General features: G+C 34.4%; 1 protein-coding gene across 1 annotated transcript; it reads left to right on the top strand.

Annotated features, from left to right (window-relative positions):
- The first annotated feature begins 382 nt into the window (after positions 1 to 382).
- LOC144969089 (transcriptional adapter 2-alpha-like) lies at positions 383 to 11,644 on the top strand. Its single transcript, XM_078908137.1, has 9 exons — positions 383 to 513; positions 1,781 to 2,026; positions 2,858 to 2,921; positions 4,428 to 4,471; positions 4,797 to 4,904; positions 6,245 to 6,405; positions 8,441 to 8,525; positions 8,920 to 8,993; positions 10,173 to 11,644. Exons 2-9 carry the CDS (start codon positions 1,831 to 1,833, stop codon positions 10,362 to 10,364), a joined length of 924 nt encoding a protein of 307 aa, XP_078764263.1. The 5' UTR covers positions 383 to 513; positions 1,781 to 1,830; the 3' UTR covers positions 10,365 to 11,644.
- The last annotated feature ends 3,957 nt before the right edge of the window (positions 11,645 to 15,601 follow it).

Here is a 15,601-nt window from a genome sequence, read left to right as displayed (position 1 = left end):
TGATTTTTTTACAATGTCATACTGATTTCCTTTTTCGTGAAGTGGCAGGTCTAGTATATTACAAAGTACTTTCTGTCAGATCTAACAAATTCAGCTACCCAGGAAAATAATCTCGACTGCACCAAGATTAGATTCTGGACTCTTTACATGTCCAAATTTGCCATCAAATTTAACAGTTTTAACCAAGGTTTGTGAAGCTGATGCTGTTCTTTTGGTAGAAACAATGAGGTCTGCAGTTGTAAAAGTAACGGAGGGAAAATTCAGTTTTAACGGGTTGATTATACAAATATATTTTTGTTCAGAAAGAGAATGGATGACTGTTTTGACATCAAATAACATTTTCTCTCAGTTTCAAATAAATATAATATTGTAAAACATCTTTCTCAAATTTTAGAAAGTTTGTTACATGTAATAGTGCAATGTTTGACTCAATATAATCATATCTTGTTGCTTATTCTGCAGAATTTCCAGACAGTCATGTCACCGACAGAGGGGCTCCTATCATATATAAATGTAAGTTGTCTCATCTTAAAATCCTTAAAGCATTGAAATTTGACAGTGGTCTTGTATGGAATTTTGTATGTTTATTTGGAAATGGATTTGATTTTTGAATTCCATTCATTTTCATGATGACTTAATTTGGGACAAATTTAGCTAAGGCAGTCAAAGCCAGTATTTAAACAACCATTTAACTGGAACGATATGCGTGTGACAAAAATTTCTAAATATAATTTATGATTATATGTATATTTATTTTTATAAATATTACATTTATAATTAGAACACATGCCAGTTAATTGGAATGATCGCAGAACCTCAACAATCGTTTTAAGAATTTTTTTCTTTCTAACTAATCACAAACCTGAATAAGAAAGGAGTCATCCGGTAACTTTGAATGAGCAAAAAAGTTGATAATTAACATTGGCATTGAGTCTATCACCACCCATTCCCTTTAATATAGTAATACATTATACTCTAGCCATTTGCCAGCCTTGTGAGCATCAAATGATTAATAAGAGTGTAAGTAATGATGCAATGATTGATTTACTTTTAACGAGGCATATCGCTGTGATAAAAATTGTATAATGTGCTGTGAATTATTGTGGAACAGGATTTATGTGTCATTGATTCATTTGTTCTTTTTTCGAGATATGGATGTATTGGTTATTCCATATGATTAGAAGTTATATCACAGGGGTAACACGTTCTCTCTCCTCTGCCATCATAACTACACACATAATAATGTTAAATGTAGTGAAGAATGGATAATAAAATTCAGACAAGATATATATAATGGAACATTGCTTTTAACTTGGAACAATTTCTATGTAATGGTGCCATTTGGATTAAGGAGCTTGCACTGTTTATCCTTAAGTCTTAGAAAAAGGTAGTCCGTCAAGAAAGCAATAAACTTATTTTCTTAGCTGATGCGTGTATCAGTTTTTTGTTTTTTTTTACTAAGATATTTTAAGAGATGACATTCTTTGTTTTATAATTAAATCCATTCAAAATTAATGAAAAGTGTTTTTTTTTTTCAAAGAATTGAAATCTTATATGGACATGATCCAAGGATTAAGGGTCAAGTTGTCATTAAGGACTTACCTCTGTGGTGATGAAGGATGATATTGCGATAACAGAATAAGGATATTTTTCCAGAAAGTAGTTGATATTTCCCCATTTAGGGCTGATTTTGATTATCATTGTTTACAAATGCCATTCAAGTAAACAATAAATCTACCATAACCACGCCCTTTCCTATGTATCTATCTGTATCTAACAGTATCTGACAACCCTCCTAGACCCCTTGAGGGTTCTAACGTCTGGCATGACATGGGAGGCTACTCTGCTTCACGTGGTGATTTCAACATAGAGTTTGACAATTTTGTTGAGATGGACATCTGCCAAATGCAATTTAATGACACTGATGATAGCTCTAGTGATGATAGTGAAACTGAGGAGAATTTTCATGGAAAGGATATTGAATTGAAGCATGCTGATGATGAGAAAGATAAAGATCTTTATAAAGGTAACAAATAAAAATAATCAGTGCTGATGGTTTTTTTTTTTTTTTTCGGATCCCAGGAAATCCGCGATTTTGTTGCCAGAGTAGGAATTTCCTCCCTTAAAAAATGACATTTCCCCTAATCATTGTACTGGCAGTGAAAGAGTTTGTGTGTGGTGGAACAAATAGGTGCAGTTTACCCAATCTCTACTTACTTATTGCCCATTTTCCATGTTGGCATGGTGAGTACAATTTATTTACATAACACTTTGATGAGCCCCGTGGCAGCATTTTTCCTCATTTTATCACCTCTCTTGCTATACACAGTGGGTTAACTCAGTAAAAATAAGGCTTAAAGACAATTATTCAGAATTTTACTCTTTTTTTCATTTTTTGTCACCATCAGCATTGAATTATGTTATTGCATCAAATTAAATTCACATTGAAAGATTTGAACAAACAGAAAGTTGACTTAGAGACTTTGATTTAAAAATAAAAGATATATGATAATTAGCATTTATGGTTTAATGTTGATTATGTATTTGGCTGAAGATTGGTTTTGAGTCTGAAACACTCCCTGTTGTGAGTTTTATTATTATTTTTAAAAATCAAGTTGATATTTATTTTTTAATTTCTTTTGTTATAACTTTTCAGGGTTCCTAGCATTAGACAGGTTAATGTTATCATGGAAGTGTTTTGCAAATTTTCTGGACACTAATTTATCTTTGAATTCATAGCAGATAATGGGGTTGGGGGGGGGGGGGGGGGGGGGAGGATATGATTGTTGTGTATACTATAGATAAGATAACTTCAAATTGTGAAGAAATGCGACTTTTATGTGTTATTTTATTTCAGAAATGAAATGCTCTGTCCTTGAAGTATACAGGAATGCTTTGATAGAAAGGCAATGGAGGAAAAAGTGAGTGCCTGTTAAGTTTCTGTAACTGTACATTACAAGGATTGGACTCGGTTCTGAGCATTGGTTTGCAAGGATGGAGAGAAGAATTCATCTTTCACTGTTGGTGTTAATAGTTAAGTGTTTTAACACTCTTTTTTAGAGTGTGTATTGTGCACACACATTCCTGGCAAAGCTTTCCAATCTAGAGGGTGGCTATGTGGTCTAGTGGTATGACACTCGCTTTCGGATCGGAAGGTCATGGGTTCGAGCCTTGCGCTCGGCTCATAGTTGAGTCCTTGGAAAAGGCTCTTTACTCACATTATCTCACTGTACTCAGGTGTAAAATGAGTACCTGTCCGTAAACAGCATTGTCTTTGTCCGAAAAATTGTAATATCGCCTAACAGGCATCAGTCCCGTCCTACATGTTAAATGTTGCTGTTGAGTAGGGCCCCTTGTAAAGCGCTTTGAGCACATTTAGTGGATATTGTGCTATATAACGCTCAATAAAGCTCAATTGAGTAATGCAGAGTGCAAGTCAATCTTTGAGTTTTGGACCTGTTATGTTTGACTGCATGGATTCAGTTTTTGGGTGAGATGGCAGTGTTTTTAAAAAATATTTCGAACTGGAGTGGAGGATGAGTCACTGTTCTCTCTGTCTATCTTGTAAGGGAGTCCATCCAAGCTGTGCACTCATGTCTTAATAACCGTTTGATTGATTTACATGTTCTGAAGTCAAGGCAAGAGAAATGGAAAAGAGAAGGTTTTAGAAAAGAAACAAAATCAAATTAAAAATAGAAAAAGAACACCGGAGACTGACTCCGGTGACCCCACACTGTCGTCCTCTGCCATCTTCCGGATAAAGACGTTGGACATTGACAAAATAAGAATAAAGAGAAGAGTCGCTAGACCTATCCATAACAAGCTCGAAAAAAACCGGCAGAGGATGTCGGGTGCTTGGTATGGTTAGGTCTAGCGGCTCTTCTCTTTATTCTATATATTTTATCCGTGTCCGACTTCTTTATCCGGAAGACGGCAGTGTCGGGTTGTCAGAGTCATTCTCCAGTGTGGGTTAGCCCGTATGGTTCGTGTGTAACAGATTCTTAATGATTTCTTTTGACTTTTTAAAAATCCTCTATCTCACTCCTCCTCCTTTGCCTCGCTCCTCCTTCATCACATCTTCCCCTTCTCTCTCCTTCATATATTATTTGTTTCCTCTCCTTTTTCCATTTTTCTTCTTCCTCTTTTTTTTTCTTTTCTCTTTCCAACGATCAAAATTTTACCCCCCCCCCCCCCCCCCCCCTCCCCGTCCCATAAATATCAATGAGATAACCTTTGTTCATTAAATAGGTAAATAGGAAGATATATAAATATATATATATATATATATAATATATATATATATATATATATATGTATCATTCATTCGAATCAGGTGCTTGTTGACTTTCAACTTGACTTTTATTGTATAATGAGTCGTAACATGTTCATTAGTTAAGCCAGGCTGCTTCTTTCAATTTATTTTACAGACTTGTACGTGATTATGGTCTCATTAATATCAGAAGGTGGTATGGTGAGTAATTTATCCAGTTTTTGCATCACTGTAACTTTCAACACTTCTTTCAATCTCTCTACCCTATCTACCCTACTATCTAGACCAAAATGAAACTCAATAAAAATTGTAATAATGCAATGACATATATATAATTAAAATATAATAAACACACAATAATGTATATTCAATAGAATAATATAATACTATAATATATGTAAGCAATAATATGTAAATATACTGTTATAACAGTATATACTTTAATCAACTATCGAGTACTCTTAGATAATAAAGATTAGGTAGATATCAACCAATGTGTATAAATATATATGATATTTATCTACAGGTAGGATGAGACGTCGGTATGAGAGAAGCCTGTCTTTGGAATTCTTTCGTCCTTTCATGAGACTTTTTCCTCCAATTACTTTTGACAAATATCTTGAAAGTTTGCTTTGTGAGTTTCATTTAAAAAAATTTGTTTATGTTCTTTCTTTCTTTCTTTATTTGTTGCTTTGTCAACGATGTTTTGTAAAAGTTATTCCCAACAAATATTTCATGTCCTTTCTAGTCTGGGGGGGGGGGGGGGGGGGGGTGCATATCAGCTCGGAGTTGAGCACTCACTGTTGGGCAAATAGACCGGTATCAGTCTTGGGTGCAGTCGAAATTATGTCTTAACCTCTGTTTACCCAGCAGTGATTGTGATTGAGTAGCTGTGACTATTAGAATTTGCAGAAAGTACTTTGCAATCGACTAGTGTCTTATGGAAAGGGAAGCAAGCAATCCTAAGTGTATGTTAAATATTACAGCCAACTTGGATAAAATGATCTCCATGGTCATTTTGGCTGTGAAAGACAACTACTGCTGTACTTGATATGGAATCTTTAAAATTAGAAATGTGAGAAGCTTATAAAAACAAACGGTTGGGATCTTTTAAAATCATCATTACTGTGGTATTTAATGAGGCTCTAAGGTGACTAACAATAGATGTGGAAATAGTATTTGGTCACGGTAGCGGTCCATATTTTAAAAATGTAATGATTGTTGAACTTCTCCATGTTAAATGTTATTGTATGATGAGACATTTATATCTGAAGTGGCCCATTTGATGACAATAATTCATTAAGGAGAATGGAAAGCTCTGATAATACATATGTGACCAATCGTCTATTTCTGGTATGAACTTGATGATAATTTAATTTAGTTAAATGGTCTTAACATCTATAATTTTACATCATCAAAAAGAGATAATCAGGTGTAAATCACAAAAAGTGAATTTGAAATTAAAACTATCAGAGAGATGAAATTTTACTTTCTAGCTCCACGGGAACTTGTTCTCCTTTTTGTTGATTAAACAAAAAAAACAAGGATTGTCAAAAACCTTATATTTCTGGTTATAAAATCAATAAAACTGTTTTGAGGCAGTGGGTCACATATAGTTCTTAAACTACAAACAACTTAAATTTCTCCTCATCCTATTTTTCTAGACATATTACCAATTTTGCTTGATGGGTCACATTTGTACATTCTGTTGAATTCTCTGTTCCAAATAAAATAGCATTTTGATTAAAGATTGTTGACCTAGAAAAACACCTCCCTTAGTGAGGGACAAAATGTATGATTCTGATTCGACTGTTAAAAGAAAGCGTCGATATTACTTATGTGTATTGTCCATTTAATTTTAAGTCTTTTGTGTTGTGATTGAAATATAATTTTCAGTACAGAATTGTGACAAATAAAATATAAAGCTTTTCCATAACTTTAGAAAAATATCAAACTCTTATTTTTCGTTTCCAGTGGAAAAACAGTTGAAGTCAGACATTTTACGCTTACAAGAATATAGAAAAAATGGATTGACAAGACTAGGCAGTATTAAAGTCTTTCATTTACTTCGTCAACGTAGAGACACGACCAAATCCAAAAGGCATTTGCTACAGGATGTACTGAATCACATCAAGGTCGGTAATTATGAAGTGACTAATTTTCTGAGGTTGATCATAATGTCTTCCTGTATTGACTTTGTACACAGAGACACAACTTTCTTTAGTGAGCTGATAGGTGGTTGGTTTAGAGAAATTAATATTCCTACAATCCTTTAAAAGAAAAATCTATAACAGAAACTAGTCATATTTGAAGGTGAGGATGAAGTAAAAAGATCCTTTGTACTCGATTCAGTTGCTCTTTTAAACCAGTTGACCCTTGGAACACAAGACTAATGCAATTTTACTGTTATTTCTTAGCCATTTCCTCTCCTTGATTGTGTGATTATTTTGGGATAAATAATAATGTGAAATTGAATGTAAGATTCAATTTAATTACAAAAACAGATCAAATGAACGTTTTGGTTGAGATCATCTCATTCATCTGTGGTGTTTCATTCATCCTGTTTTGTTGATTAAGGGGAAACCTGAAACGTTCATTTGATCTGTTTTTGTAATTAAATTGAAGCTTACATTCAATTTCACATTATTATTTATTGCTTCGAGCAGCAACATTTACATGATTATTTTGGGAGAGGATGTAGTTATTTACTTTTGGTTGTTTTGTTTCTTTTCTTTTGGTTGCATCTGAGGATAATAATTTCATTAGGCATTCTTCTTATTTTAAAATGTTTTTATTTTTCAAAATTCCAATTGCCTCTCTTTGATCAATGTAAATGATGTTGTTAATCATTGCTTTTAGTGTCAATTGATAAATGCTTTTAGTGTCAATTGATAGATCAGTGATTGGTAAAAAGTAATAATTCTTATGATTGCAGTTTTTTTCCCTCTTTATATTTCCTATAATTACAGTAGAACACGGAAATAGCGAGTTCGACGGGTCCACTCCTGATTACTCGCTATGGTTGTTTTGTTTCTTTTCTTTTGGTTGCATCTGAGGATAATAATTTCATTAGGCATTCTTCTTATTTTAAAATGTTTTTATTTTTCAAAATTCCAATTGCCTCTCTTTGATCAATGTAAATGATGTTGTTAATCATTGCTTTTAGTGTCAATTGATAAATGCTTTTAGTGTCAATTGATAGATCAGTGATTGGTAAAAAGTAATAATTCTTATGATTGCAGTTTTTTTCCCTCTTTATATTTCCTATAATTACAGTAGAACTCGGAAATAGCGAGTTCGACGGGTCCACTCCTGATTACTCGCTATTTCCGAGTTCTCGCTATTCCCGAGTTGCCAGGCGAGTTGCCAGGAAAGGTTATAATACTGCTGTTTTTTCCCCTCAGTGTGTAATTCGAGTAAAAGCCGTCGCCCCTATTTCAATTTCTTCACAGAAGTGGCAGAATGCTTGGTTTTTTGTTGTTTTTTTGTTTTTATTTTCAAGTAAATTCATGACTAGAAAAGAAAACAAGAACATAGAAGTGTGTGCGTGTGCGTGTGCGCGCGAGTGTTTGTATGCACTCGGCATGTTTGATGAGGTAAGCAAGCGCATCACTCAATCACTGACCCATTGAAATAACGGTTCCACACTCCCCTCTCTCGCTGATCGTGTCGTTCGTTAACGATGCTACTCGCTGACCGATGCTGCGAAGTGAGGCATGTTGACATGTGCTTACCTCGCGCGTCGCGTGGCACCACATTAGGTGAATAATTGACCCCCACCCCCAATACACACACACACGCACACAAACCCAACCCCCACCCAAATTTGTTTCGCCTATTATGTACTACTTCAGACTAGGCTACTATGTAATATTACTCGTAACGAAAAATAAGAAAAGAAAAGAGGCTAGGCTAAAAATATTTAAATTGCCATTGTCTCTTGTTTTGCTTTACTTCGTTCGCAGTCCTAGGCTGGGGCAGGAAATGCTTGTTATTTCCGAGTTGACCTCTTTTTCATACTCGCTACTTTCATGCTAATTTTATTGACTCAAATAAGGGGAAAAAACGGGGATTTAGATTTTACTCGCTATTTCCGAGTTCTCGCTATTTCCGAGTACTTTACTTTCATGTTCTACTGTACTTCTTTAAAAAAACATTTGGTCATTTCAGGATGAAAATTCTGCCCAAACATGGCTGGCACGTCAAGCAGCTCTGGAAAATCCAGGAAAAGCAAATAGTGCATCGTTTCCTCTTCGTAAGAGTTTATATTTCTTTTACTTTTCATAAAGATAAGAACATCTAATAATGAAATATAAAGAGGACTGAGTATTAAGACCTAGCGGATTTTCTTCATATTAATTTGAGTCAACGGATGTTAGAATTAGCCTGAAGTAAAAAAAGGTCTGCAAGTTACCCGTATATCAGTCTGTAAAAAATACATTTATAATTTTTAGATTTGCCAGTAATTCTGTGCTTGATGATATAAATTTAACATTGGCAATACGGAACAATTTTGACCAAAATCATATTTTTTTTTTAGATTATTATTACTATTATTATTATTATTGTTATTATTATTATTATTATTTATTATTATTATTATTATTATTATTATTATTATTATTATTATTATTGTTATTTCATGATAGCTCGCAGAGCAACACCTCGTTTGGACATCACTGGTCTTCCTGGCTATGACAAGCTTAATCATACCGAAAGGGAGGTAAGTCACAAGTTTTTATTAGTGTTTTTTCACTGTAACTACCTGCAAATTGGAGTAAATATTTGTCATTTAATTGAGAAAATTAAATCTGACTCTTTGTGACAAATTTTTAATTGGAAATATGTGTGTTGGCCTTGGAAAACATACAAAATGTTTCCACCCGTATGGAATTTGAGTTTATGCTAGTTTTTCAATCTGCAATCATCCCTTATCATAATGGTCTTTGAATTTTGTCAATACTTTCACTAGTTTTCAAGATATGGTTAGTTAAAGGTAGCTTTAAAGTTAAAACGACATAATTTAATGTAGTCAACAGCTAAAAGTAAAGGGGATATAACACCAAAATAATTATACCTAATATGCCAAACTTTTCATGCTAAATCATGAGTCAAATCAGGTCGGGGAAAATGCATCTTTTTGGTCACATTTTACACAGATTTCGAAGTAATCTCTTCTACTTACCCATAAAAAATATTTTTAAGAATATAATGACACAACATACAAAAGAATGTTTTTTGGGAAAGGAAAGATAGATGGTTGAACTATTGTTTTTAAAAAAAGAAAACTCATATTGACCACAGAATGCCGTTTTTATGTTTATTACCCTCCAGCTCAAAACTTGATTCAGCGACATTTGGTATACTTTCCAAGGCCAACACACATATGTTTTGTATAACAAGACAATAGTGAGACATTTTAAAGTGGGTCATTAAATGATTTATCTCAATCCACTGCATGTCATGGGTTTTCATAGTGAAATTTGTGTGGCAATGAGGTCTTGTGGCGTGACACTCACCATCATTCCAGAAGTTCCAGGGTTCGAGTTCTGCTCTGAGCAGCACATAGTTTAGTCTCTGGAAAAGGCTCTTTACTCACATTCTCTCACTGTAATCGGGTGTAAAATGTGTACCTGGTCGTTAACAATGATATCTCTATCATAAAAAAATTGTAATATTGCCCTAGATTTCTCAACCTACTTGTTAAGTGTTACTGATTGCTAGGGACCTCTTGTAAAGCGATTTGAGCATGTTTAGTGGGTATTGCGCTTATAAATGATTCATTAATTTTTTTATTATTGAATTTTGTAATTTACATTTGCTTTAAAAAAGAAAATTTGATTGCCATTATTTTTTTGTTATGACTATTTTATTTTTTAATTTTTTCACACCATCAATCTAGCTTTGCTCTGAGGTCCGTCTTATTCCGCAAGCATACCTGGATTTCTCCAAGATTCTTATCAACGAGTGCAACAAAAATGGCTGTCTCAAGCTGGCCCAGGCTAGAACTTTAATCAAGATTGATGTGAATAAGACACGAAAGCTGTATGACTTTTTAATACACCATGGTCATATTAATAAGGAGATCATTTAACAATGTATGAACGGACACACAGTTTTGAAAGCTTGAGTGACAGACATTTATTTTTAATCCAGACACGTTTTTTGTTCAAAGGGATATATGCGTTAAATTTAATCTCATAAGCTTCATTTTAAGTTTCAAAGTTTTAACTTTGATTTTCTGCTTTGTCACATTTCCTCACAAATGAGTGTTTTTCTTGGAGGTGGAGTCTTCGTGATGTATCCCTTTATTTTTCATTGGTTTCCCTTTATTTATTTTTTTCATATATGGACAAAGCACTTCTGTTGATATTTTATCACAGCACCGGTGGTGTCGATATATCCGTCCCTCACTTTTAGTAAATTAACCAGAGGCCGTGGAGCCAGCTTATTCTAGGTCATGTGAAATGAACAGTAACAATTTCTTCTACCTCTTTAGGTAAGACACTGTTCTTTTGTAAAATGGTTACCCTCAGATCAAACACTCATTCCCGGCATCACTGCTGGTTGGAGAGTAGAACCTGAGGACCTGCAGCAAGATTCTAACCGTGGAATCCTGATAAAGCCAACAGGGCTGGAATAGAAAGATTGGTTGACTTTAACTTTAAGCAAAGTTGACTTTATCCATTTCAATACAATACACTTAGTTAACTCTCTCCTTACCAGCCATTGTCAAGAATTTCCCCAAAACTTCACACTCAACTATCACAAAAAAAGAGATTTTTTAATCACTCAATTAGTTCTTGAGATACATAATTTCTTCAGCAAAACACACTCTACAACACACTGTTCATTTTCTTTAAATTCTATGATGTGCAAGAGAATTTGAATAAGAAAAATGTTGGTTTTATCGTAACGAATGTGACGATTTTCCTATGGGTGGCAAGGAGAGGGTTAAATAACAGAGAGTTTAGGACCATCAAGAGGTGTTTACTTTTTGTGGATTCCACTCGACTTTGATTTGAAAGTTATTCAACTTAATTTATACTCATAATTGATTTCAATACTCTTGAGAGCAGATTGGTCTGTAGCAGCAGCCTCTTATGGTTTTCACACTACTATGTTATGACGATCGACCCAATCAGCAAAGTCTGGTCCGCATTCGTGCACCGTCGCAAACCCGCCGGGTAGCATCGTCACAACATACCGTTCGACTAGATGCTCTGCCGTCTCAGGTCTGTGGCAAAGTCCTTTTCTCTTGAACTAAATTGGATTCTATGACACAATTGATATTAACTGGAAAGGTTCAGGGAAAAGGGCCAGTCTTGTTTTACTTGTATATATGTAAATATCATTAAACACAAATTTCATAAAGATTTGAATAATTATTATTGTCCTTCTCTTTTATCCCCTAACATCATTTGTCATTTTCATGTGGCTTTGTGTTCTTGTCCTGGAAATGATTTAAGCTGGGCTGTGCCAAGGGTCTTTTGCTGACAGGGAAACAGTTGGGTGGATTTATCTATTTGTGAGAAACATTTTTTCCTTGTAAATCATTTTTCCGTTTAAAATATAAGTTTTTTTTCTTATTATTTTGTAAACATCTGAGTGTGTATAACTTTTGTCAATGTCGATGGGTGGCTGTATCGCCGATTCAGCTAGCGGCTCGCACTCTCGCTAAACTGCCTAAACAAAGTATCATGTTATAGGCAGGAAATTGATAGATTTGTCTTGTTTTGTTTAAGCGTTTTACGGCGATTGCAACACATAAAGGTCATATCAGCACCAGTAAAAAGGAGGAAAATCAGTATTTAGTTTGAGATGGGGTGGGGGGGGGGGGGATGATAGAAGACACAGTAAGTGCCTTCCTGCCCACTATGGGAGGTCAGGAACCCCACCCAGGATTTGTGACTTGGTGTGATGCCCTAGCTGAACTTAAACAAGACAAAGGAGCTAGTAATTGACTTTAGGAGAGTGAAGGAACCAATAGAACTGACTGTTAAAGTTAAAGGACCAATTAGTCCAGCAAGTTCCTCACTATACAAATACCTTGGTGTAATTAACGATTGATTTGATGTCAGGCTCAAGTGGGATGAACACATGAAAATGATTAAATATAAGATAGTGACCCTGATAGTTTGTTCTACCTCAATGTGTCATCTTGTTTCAAATTTGGCAAAGAAATGACAAGACATCAAATCAAATAATATAGTCCAGGAAAATCTAGTTTATCTCAGTTGTGGACTGTTTGTTTGTTTTTAAGGGTTTTACGGCGCTTGCAACACATAAAGGTCATATCAGCGCCAGTAAAAAGGAAGAAAATGGGATAGTAAAAAGTTATAGAATTACAATTAAAGCACCCAAGAAAAGGTAAGTCAAAGGGGGAATTTTTTCAAATAGGAAACAGATGCAGATTCCAAGAGCACACTATCAAAGTAATCAGTTTGAGATCACCTAAAAGTCTCATACAGACACAAGCACAAGTCCCCACTAAGAGGAATACACTCAAATGTTTACAAATCATTTGTTAAAAATGAAAAGAATAACAGTACATAAACACACAGAGAGATGATTTACAAGGTAAAAAAATATCATCTCCCAAAACTATAACAATACATTCAACTGTTTCCCTCCAAGTCAAGGAACCCCGGCCAGGGTCAGCACAAAACTAAGTAATCTCATTCCAAGACAACGACAGGAAACAATTGGAAAACAGATATAAGGGGATAGAAGACACAGCAAGTACCTCCCTGTCCACTATGGGAGGTCAGGATCCCCACCCAGTATCTCAGTTGTGGACAGTGACACAGGGTATTATAGTTAGTGCTTCAGCATATAAATTCTGCACTTATATGAAACAGCTGAGTTATTATGTCAGAGGCGAAAATTAAGTAAAAGCAACGAACTAGCAAATCCAAACAATGAGATGTAAATGTACAAAAATGTTTTATTTTACGAGTAAAAAAAATGCTGAAAAATTATGTTGATAACAGAAATGAAACTTAAGACACATTGATGATGATGATGATGAACAATAATAATAATAGTAACAGTCATAAATTTACGCCACTCAATCCATATTAATATGGAAATACAACCCCCCATCCTTCCCACGAAAAAAATACAAAAAATACAGTGGTATAAGGTGATGTTGCACAAATGTCTTATATGATCACGAGATAAAGGGTTAGTGTTAGACAAATGCCAGATAAAGTAAAACTTATACTTGAGCCTAGAGATAGAGCACTGTGATGTGATTTGAACCATCGACTATACCCCCCCCCCCCCCCCAAAAAAAAAAAGTGGATCGCTCAAAGTCAGCCTGTTTCTTGGGTCCCCTTTCTTGCAATACTACTACTAGTCTCTTATTTACAATGTTTTCTAGAATAAAACTTACTGTTCCATGAAAAATATGTTAACGGTAATGATACAGATTACTGTAATTGAGATGAACAAATCGTTCATTATTTCTCATCACTCTTGTTAGTATATCTGAGTACATTGTATTTAACATTCAGAGCCTTAAAATAAAATCTTGATATTAGAAAGTGATCAAGAACGACATGTACTTTTGATAATTCTATAAGTACAAGTGGTTTAGTTCTAGTTCCTGAATATGATACACAGATGGTAAAATAGAAATAATGTTGGGAGAGGGAAGAATATAGTGCTGTTATGGTAAAAATAGTTCTGTGCAAAGATGAAAGATGATATAGGCAAGTATGAAGGCAATATGTCATCTTATGTTATCTCTCCAGTTTGATAGTGATGGGAAAGTTCATATCAGGGCTTGTTAAGGAGCGTAACAGGCTGGCTAGAGAAGAGTTTGGCGTCCGAGATAAAGCACGATATTCTAGTTCAACCAAAAAAGAAGAGGAAGTTCAAAATTTTGGACTTTATCGCTTGGTAAAAGTAAAAGTAAAAGGATGATGGACGATAAGACTCAAGACCATAGACAGATAGAATGTAAGGGGAGCAGCTCACAAAAGGAATCTTATCAGCTATTTTAATTTTATAATAATTTATCCCAAGCATCACTCGACTCGCATACAGAGTTCTTTCCTGAAAATAAAGAGCTAAAATGATTAAGCAAATTTTTAATAAGCATTTAAAGGAGATTAAAATTAAACACTAATTCTGGTTTACGGTGCAACTTGATTGAACTGGATCTATTCCCACCTTATCCCTAGACAACGTCGAAATCTCACAGAGATGTGGGTACAACATTTTTAATTCTGAGGGGATTTAGAAGTTAAAAAAAAATCTCTCATGCAAATAAAAATCATGAGCTCTCATCTGTCCACCCTCCTCATGAGAAAAGATTCGGACCAGGGTCTGGGCAAAACCATTACACATCTCTTTCAAGGAAAAAGAACAGAATCCCACAGCACAGTGAAATGGACAACAAATATTCAATGGCTCCAACAATTGGATAATACAATAAGATAGATTCGTCAACAAATACACAAAAAAGATCAAAGGGACATAAAAATTGAAAAAAAAAAGAAAAATAAAAAAGTTCTGAACAAAAAACAATACAAAATAGTGGTCATTGATGGATAATGCAAGGAATGACATTTTCATATGAGATATAGACGAAGAAATCGATATAATACACCCATTCAACAGTCATATAAGAATAAGTATGACTGGAATTGTTGAGAAACTGCACAGCATTTGATGAGCATCAATAGAGTTACAATTAGTGTATCAGATTGTATCAGGTATAATATAAAGTGGCTGATTCATTATTATCATTCCTTCAATATCATTGACACATATACATATTTTAAAAAACCAAAAAAAAACCCAACAAAATGAATAGGATAACTGAAAATTATGATGATGATCGATGATGAAAATAGCTAAAAATGTGAGCGGTCATGATGATGATGATGATGATGATGATAATTCCAACCATGACAGTCTTAAGAAAACCATCTTAAATATGATTATGATACATTGAAGTGGTAAACCGACATATTTTGGTATGGCATCCCCCCCCCCCCCCCCCCCACACCCCAAATGAAAATCAAAACTACAACAGTTAACACATCATAAATAATATAAACGAATATGTGAAATAAGTCAAGTTGAACGGCGTCAAATAAGCACAACTGTATTATAAGATATTATGAAAAATAAAAATGTTTTGTGTAAATAAGAAGGCGTTTTTATTATGTAGTCCATTTTGCGAATGCACCTCCCTTTGCTACACGTGTAAAAAAAAAAAAATTGACACGAGGTGGAGATAAAAAAGTCCACGTTTGTGAATAAAGCATATTAATCGATTACGACTATAGATAACCCTCTTAATCCACTTCCCCCCCC

The sequence above is a fragment of the Berghia stephanieae genome, chromosome 3 (genome assembly GCF_034508935.2).
Source record: "Berghia stephanieae isolate SIO BIC M18660-M18661 chromosome 3, UCSD_Bste_1.3, whole genome shotgun sequence".
NCBI lineage: Eukaryota > Metazoa > Mollusca > Gastropoda > Nudibranchia > Aeolidiidae > Berghia > Berghia stephanieae.
This window is presented reverse-complemented; position numbering and strand designations above follow the sequence as displayed.

What these genes read in the sequence shown, in the direction of transcription:
- LOC144969089 (XM_078908137.1), top strand. Translation starts at nt 1,831, where the DNA reads ATGGGAGGCTACTCTGCTTCACGTGGTGATTTCAACATAGAGTTTGAC. An exon ending in ATGTACTGAATCACATCAAG is followed by an intron (nt 6,406 to 8,440) that starts GTCGGTAATTAT and finishes TGGTCATTTCAG; the next exon opens with GATGAAAATTCTGCCCAAAC. An exon ending in TAGTGCATCGTTTCCTCTTC is followed by an intron (nt 8,526 to 8,919) that starts GTAAGAGTTTAT and finishes ATTTCATGATAG; the next exon opens with CTCGCAGAGCAACACCTCGT.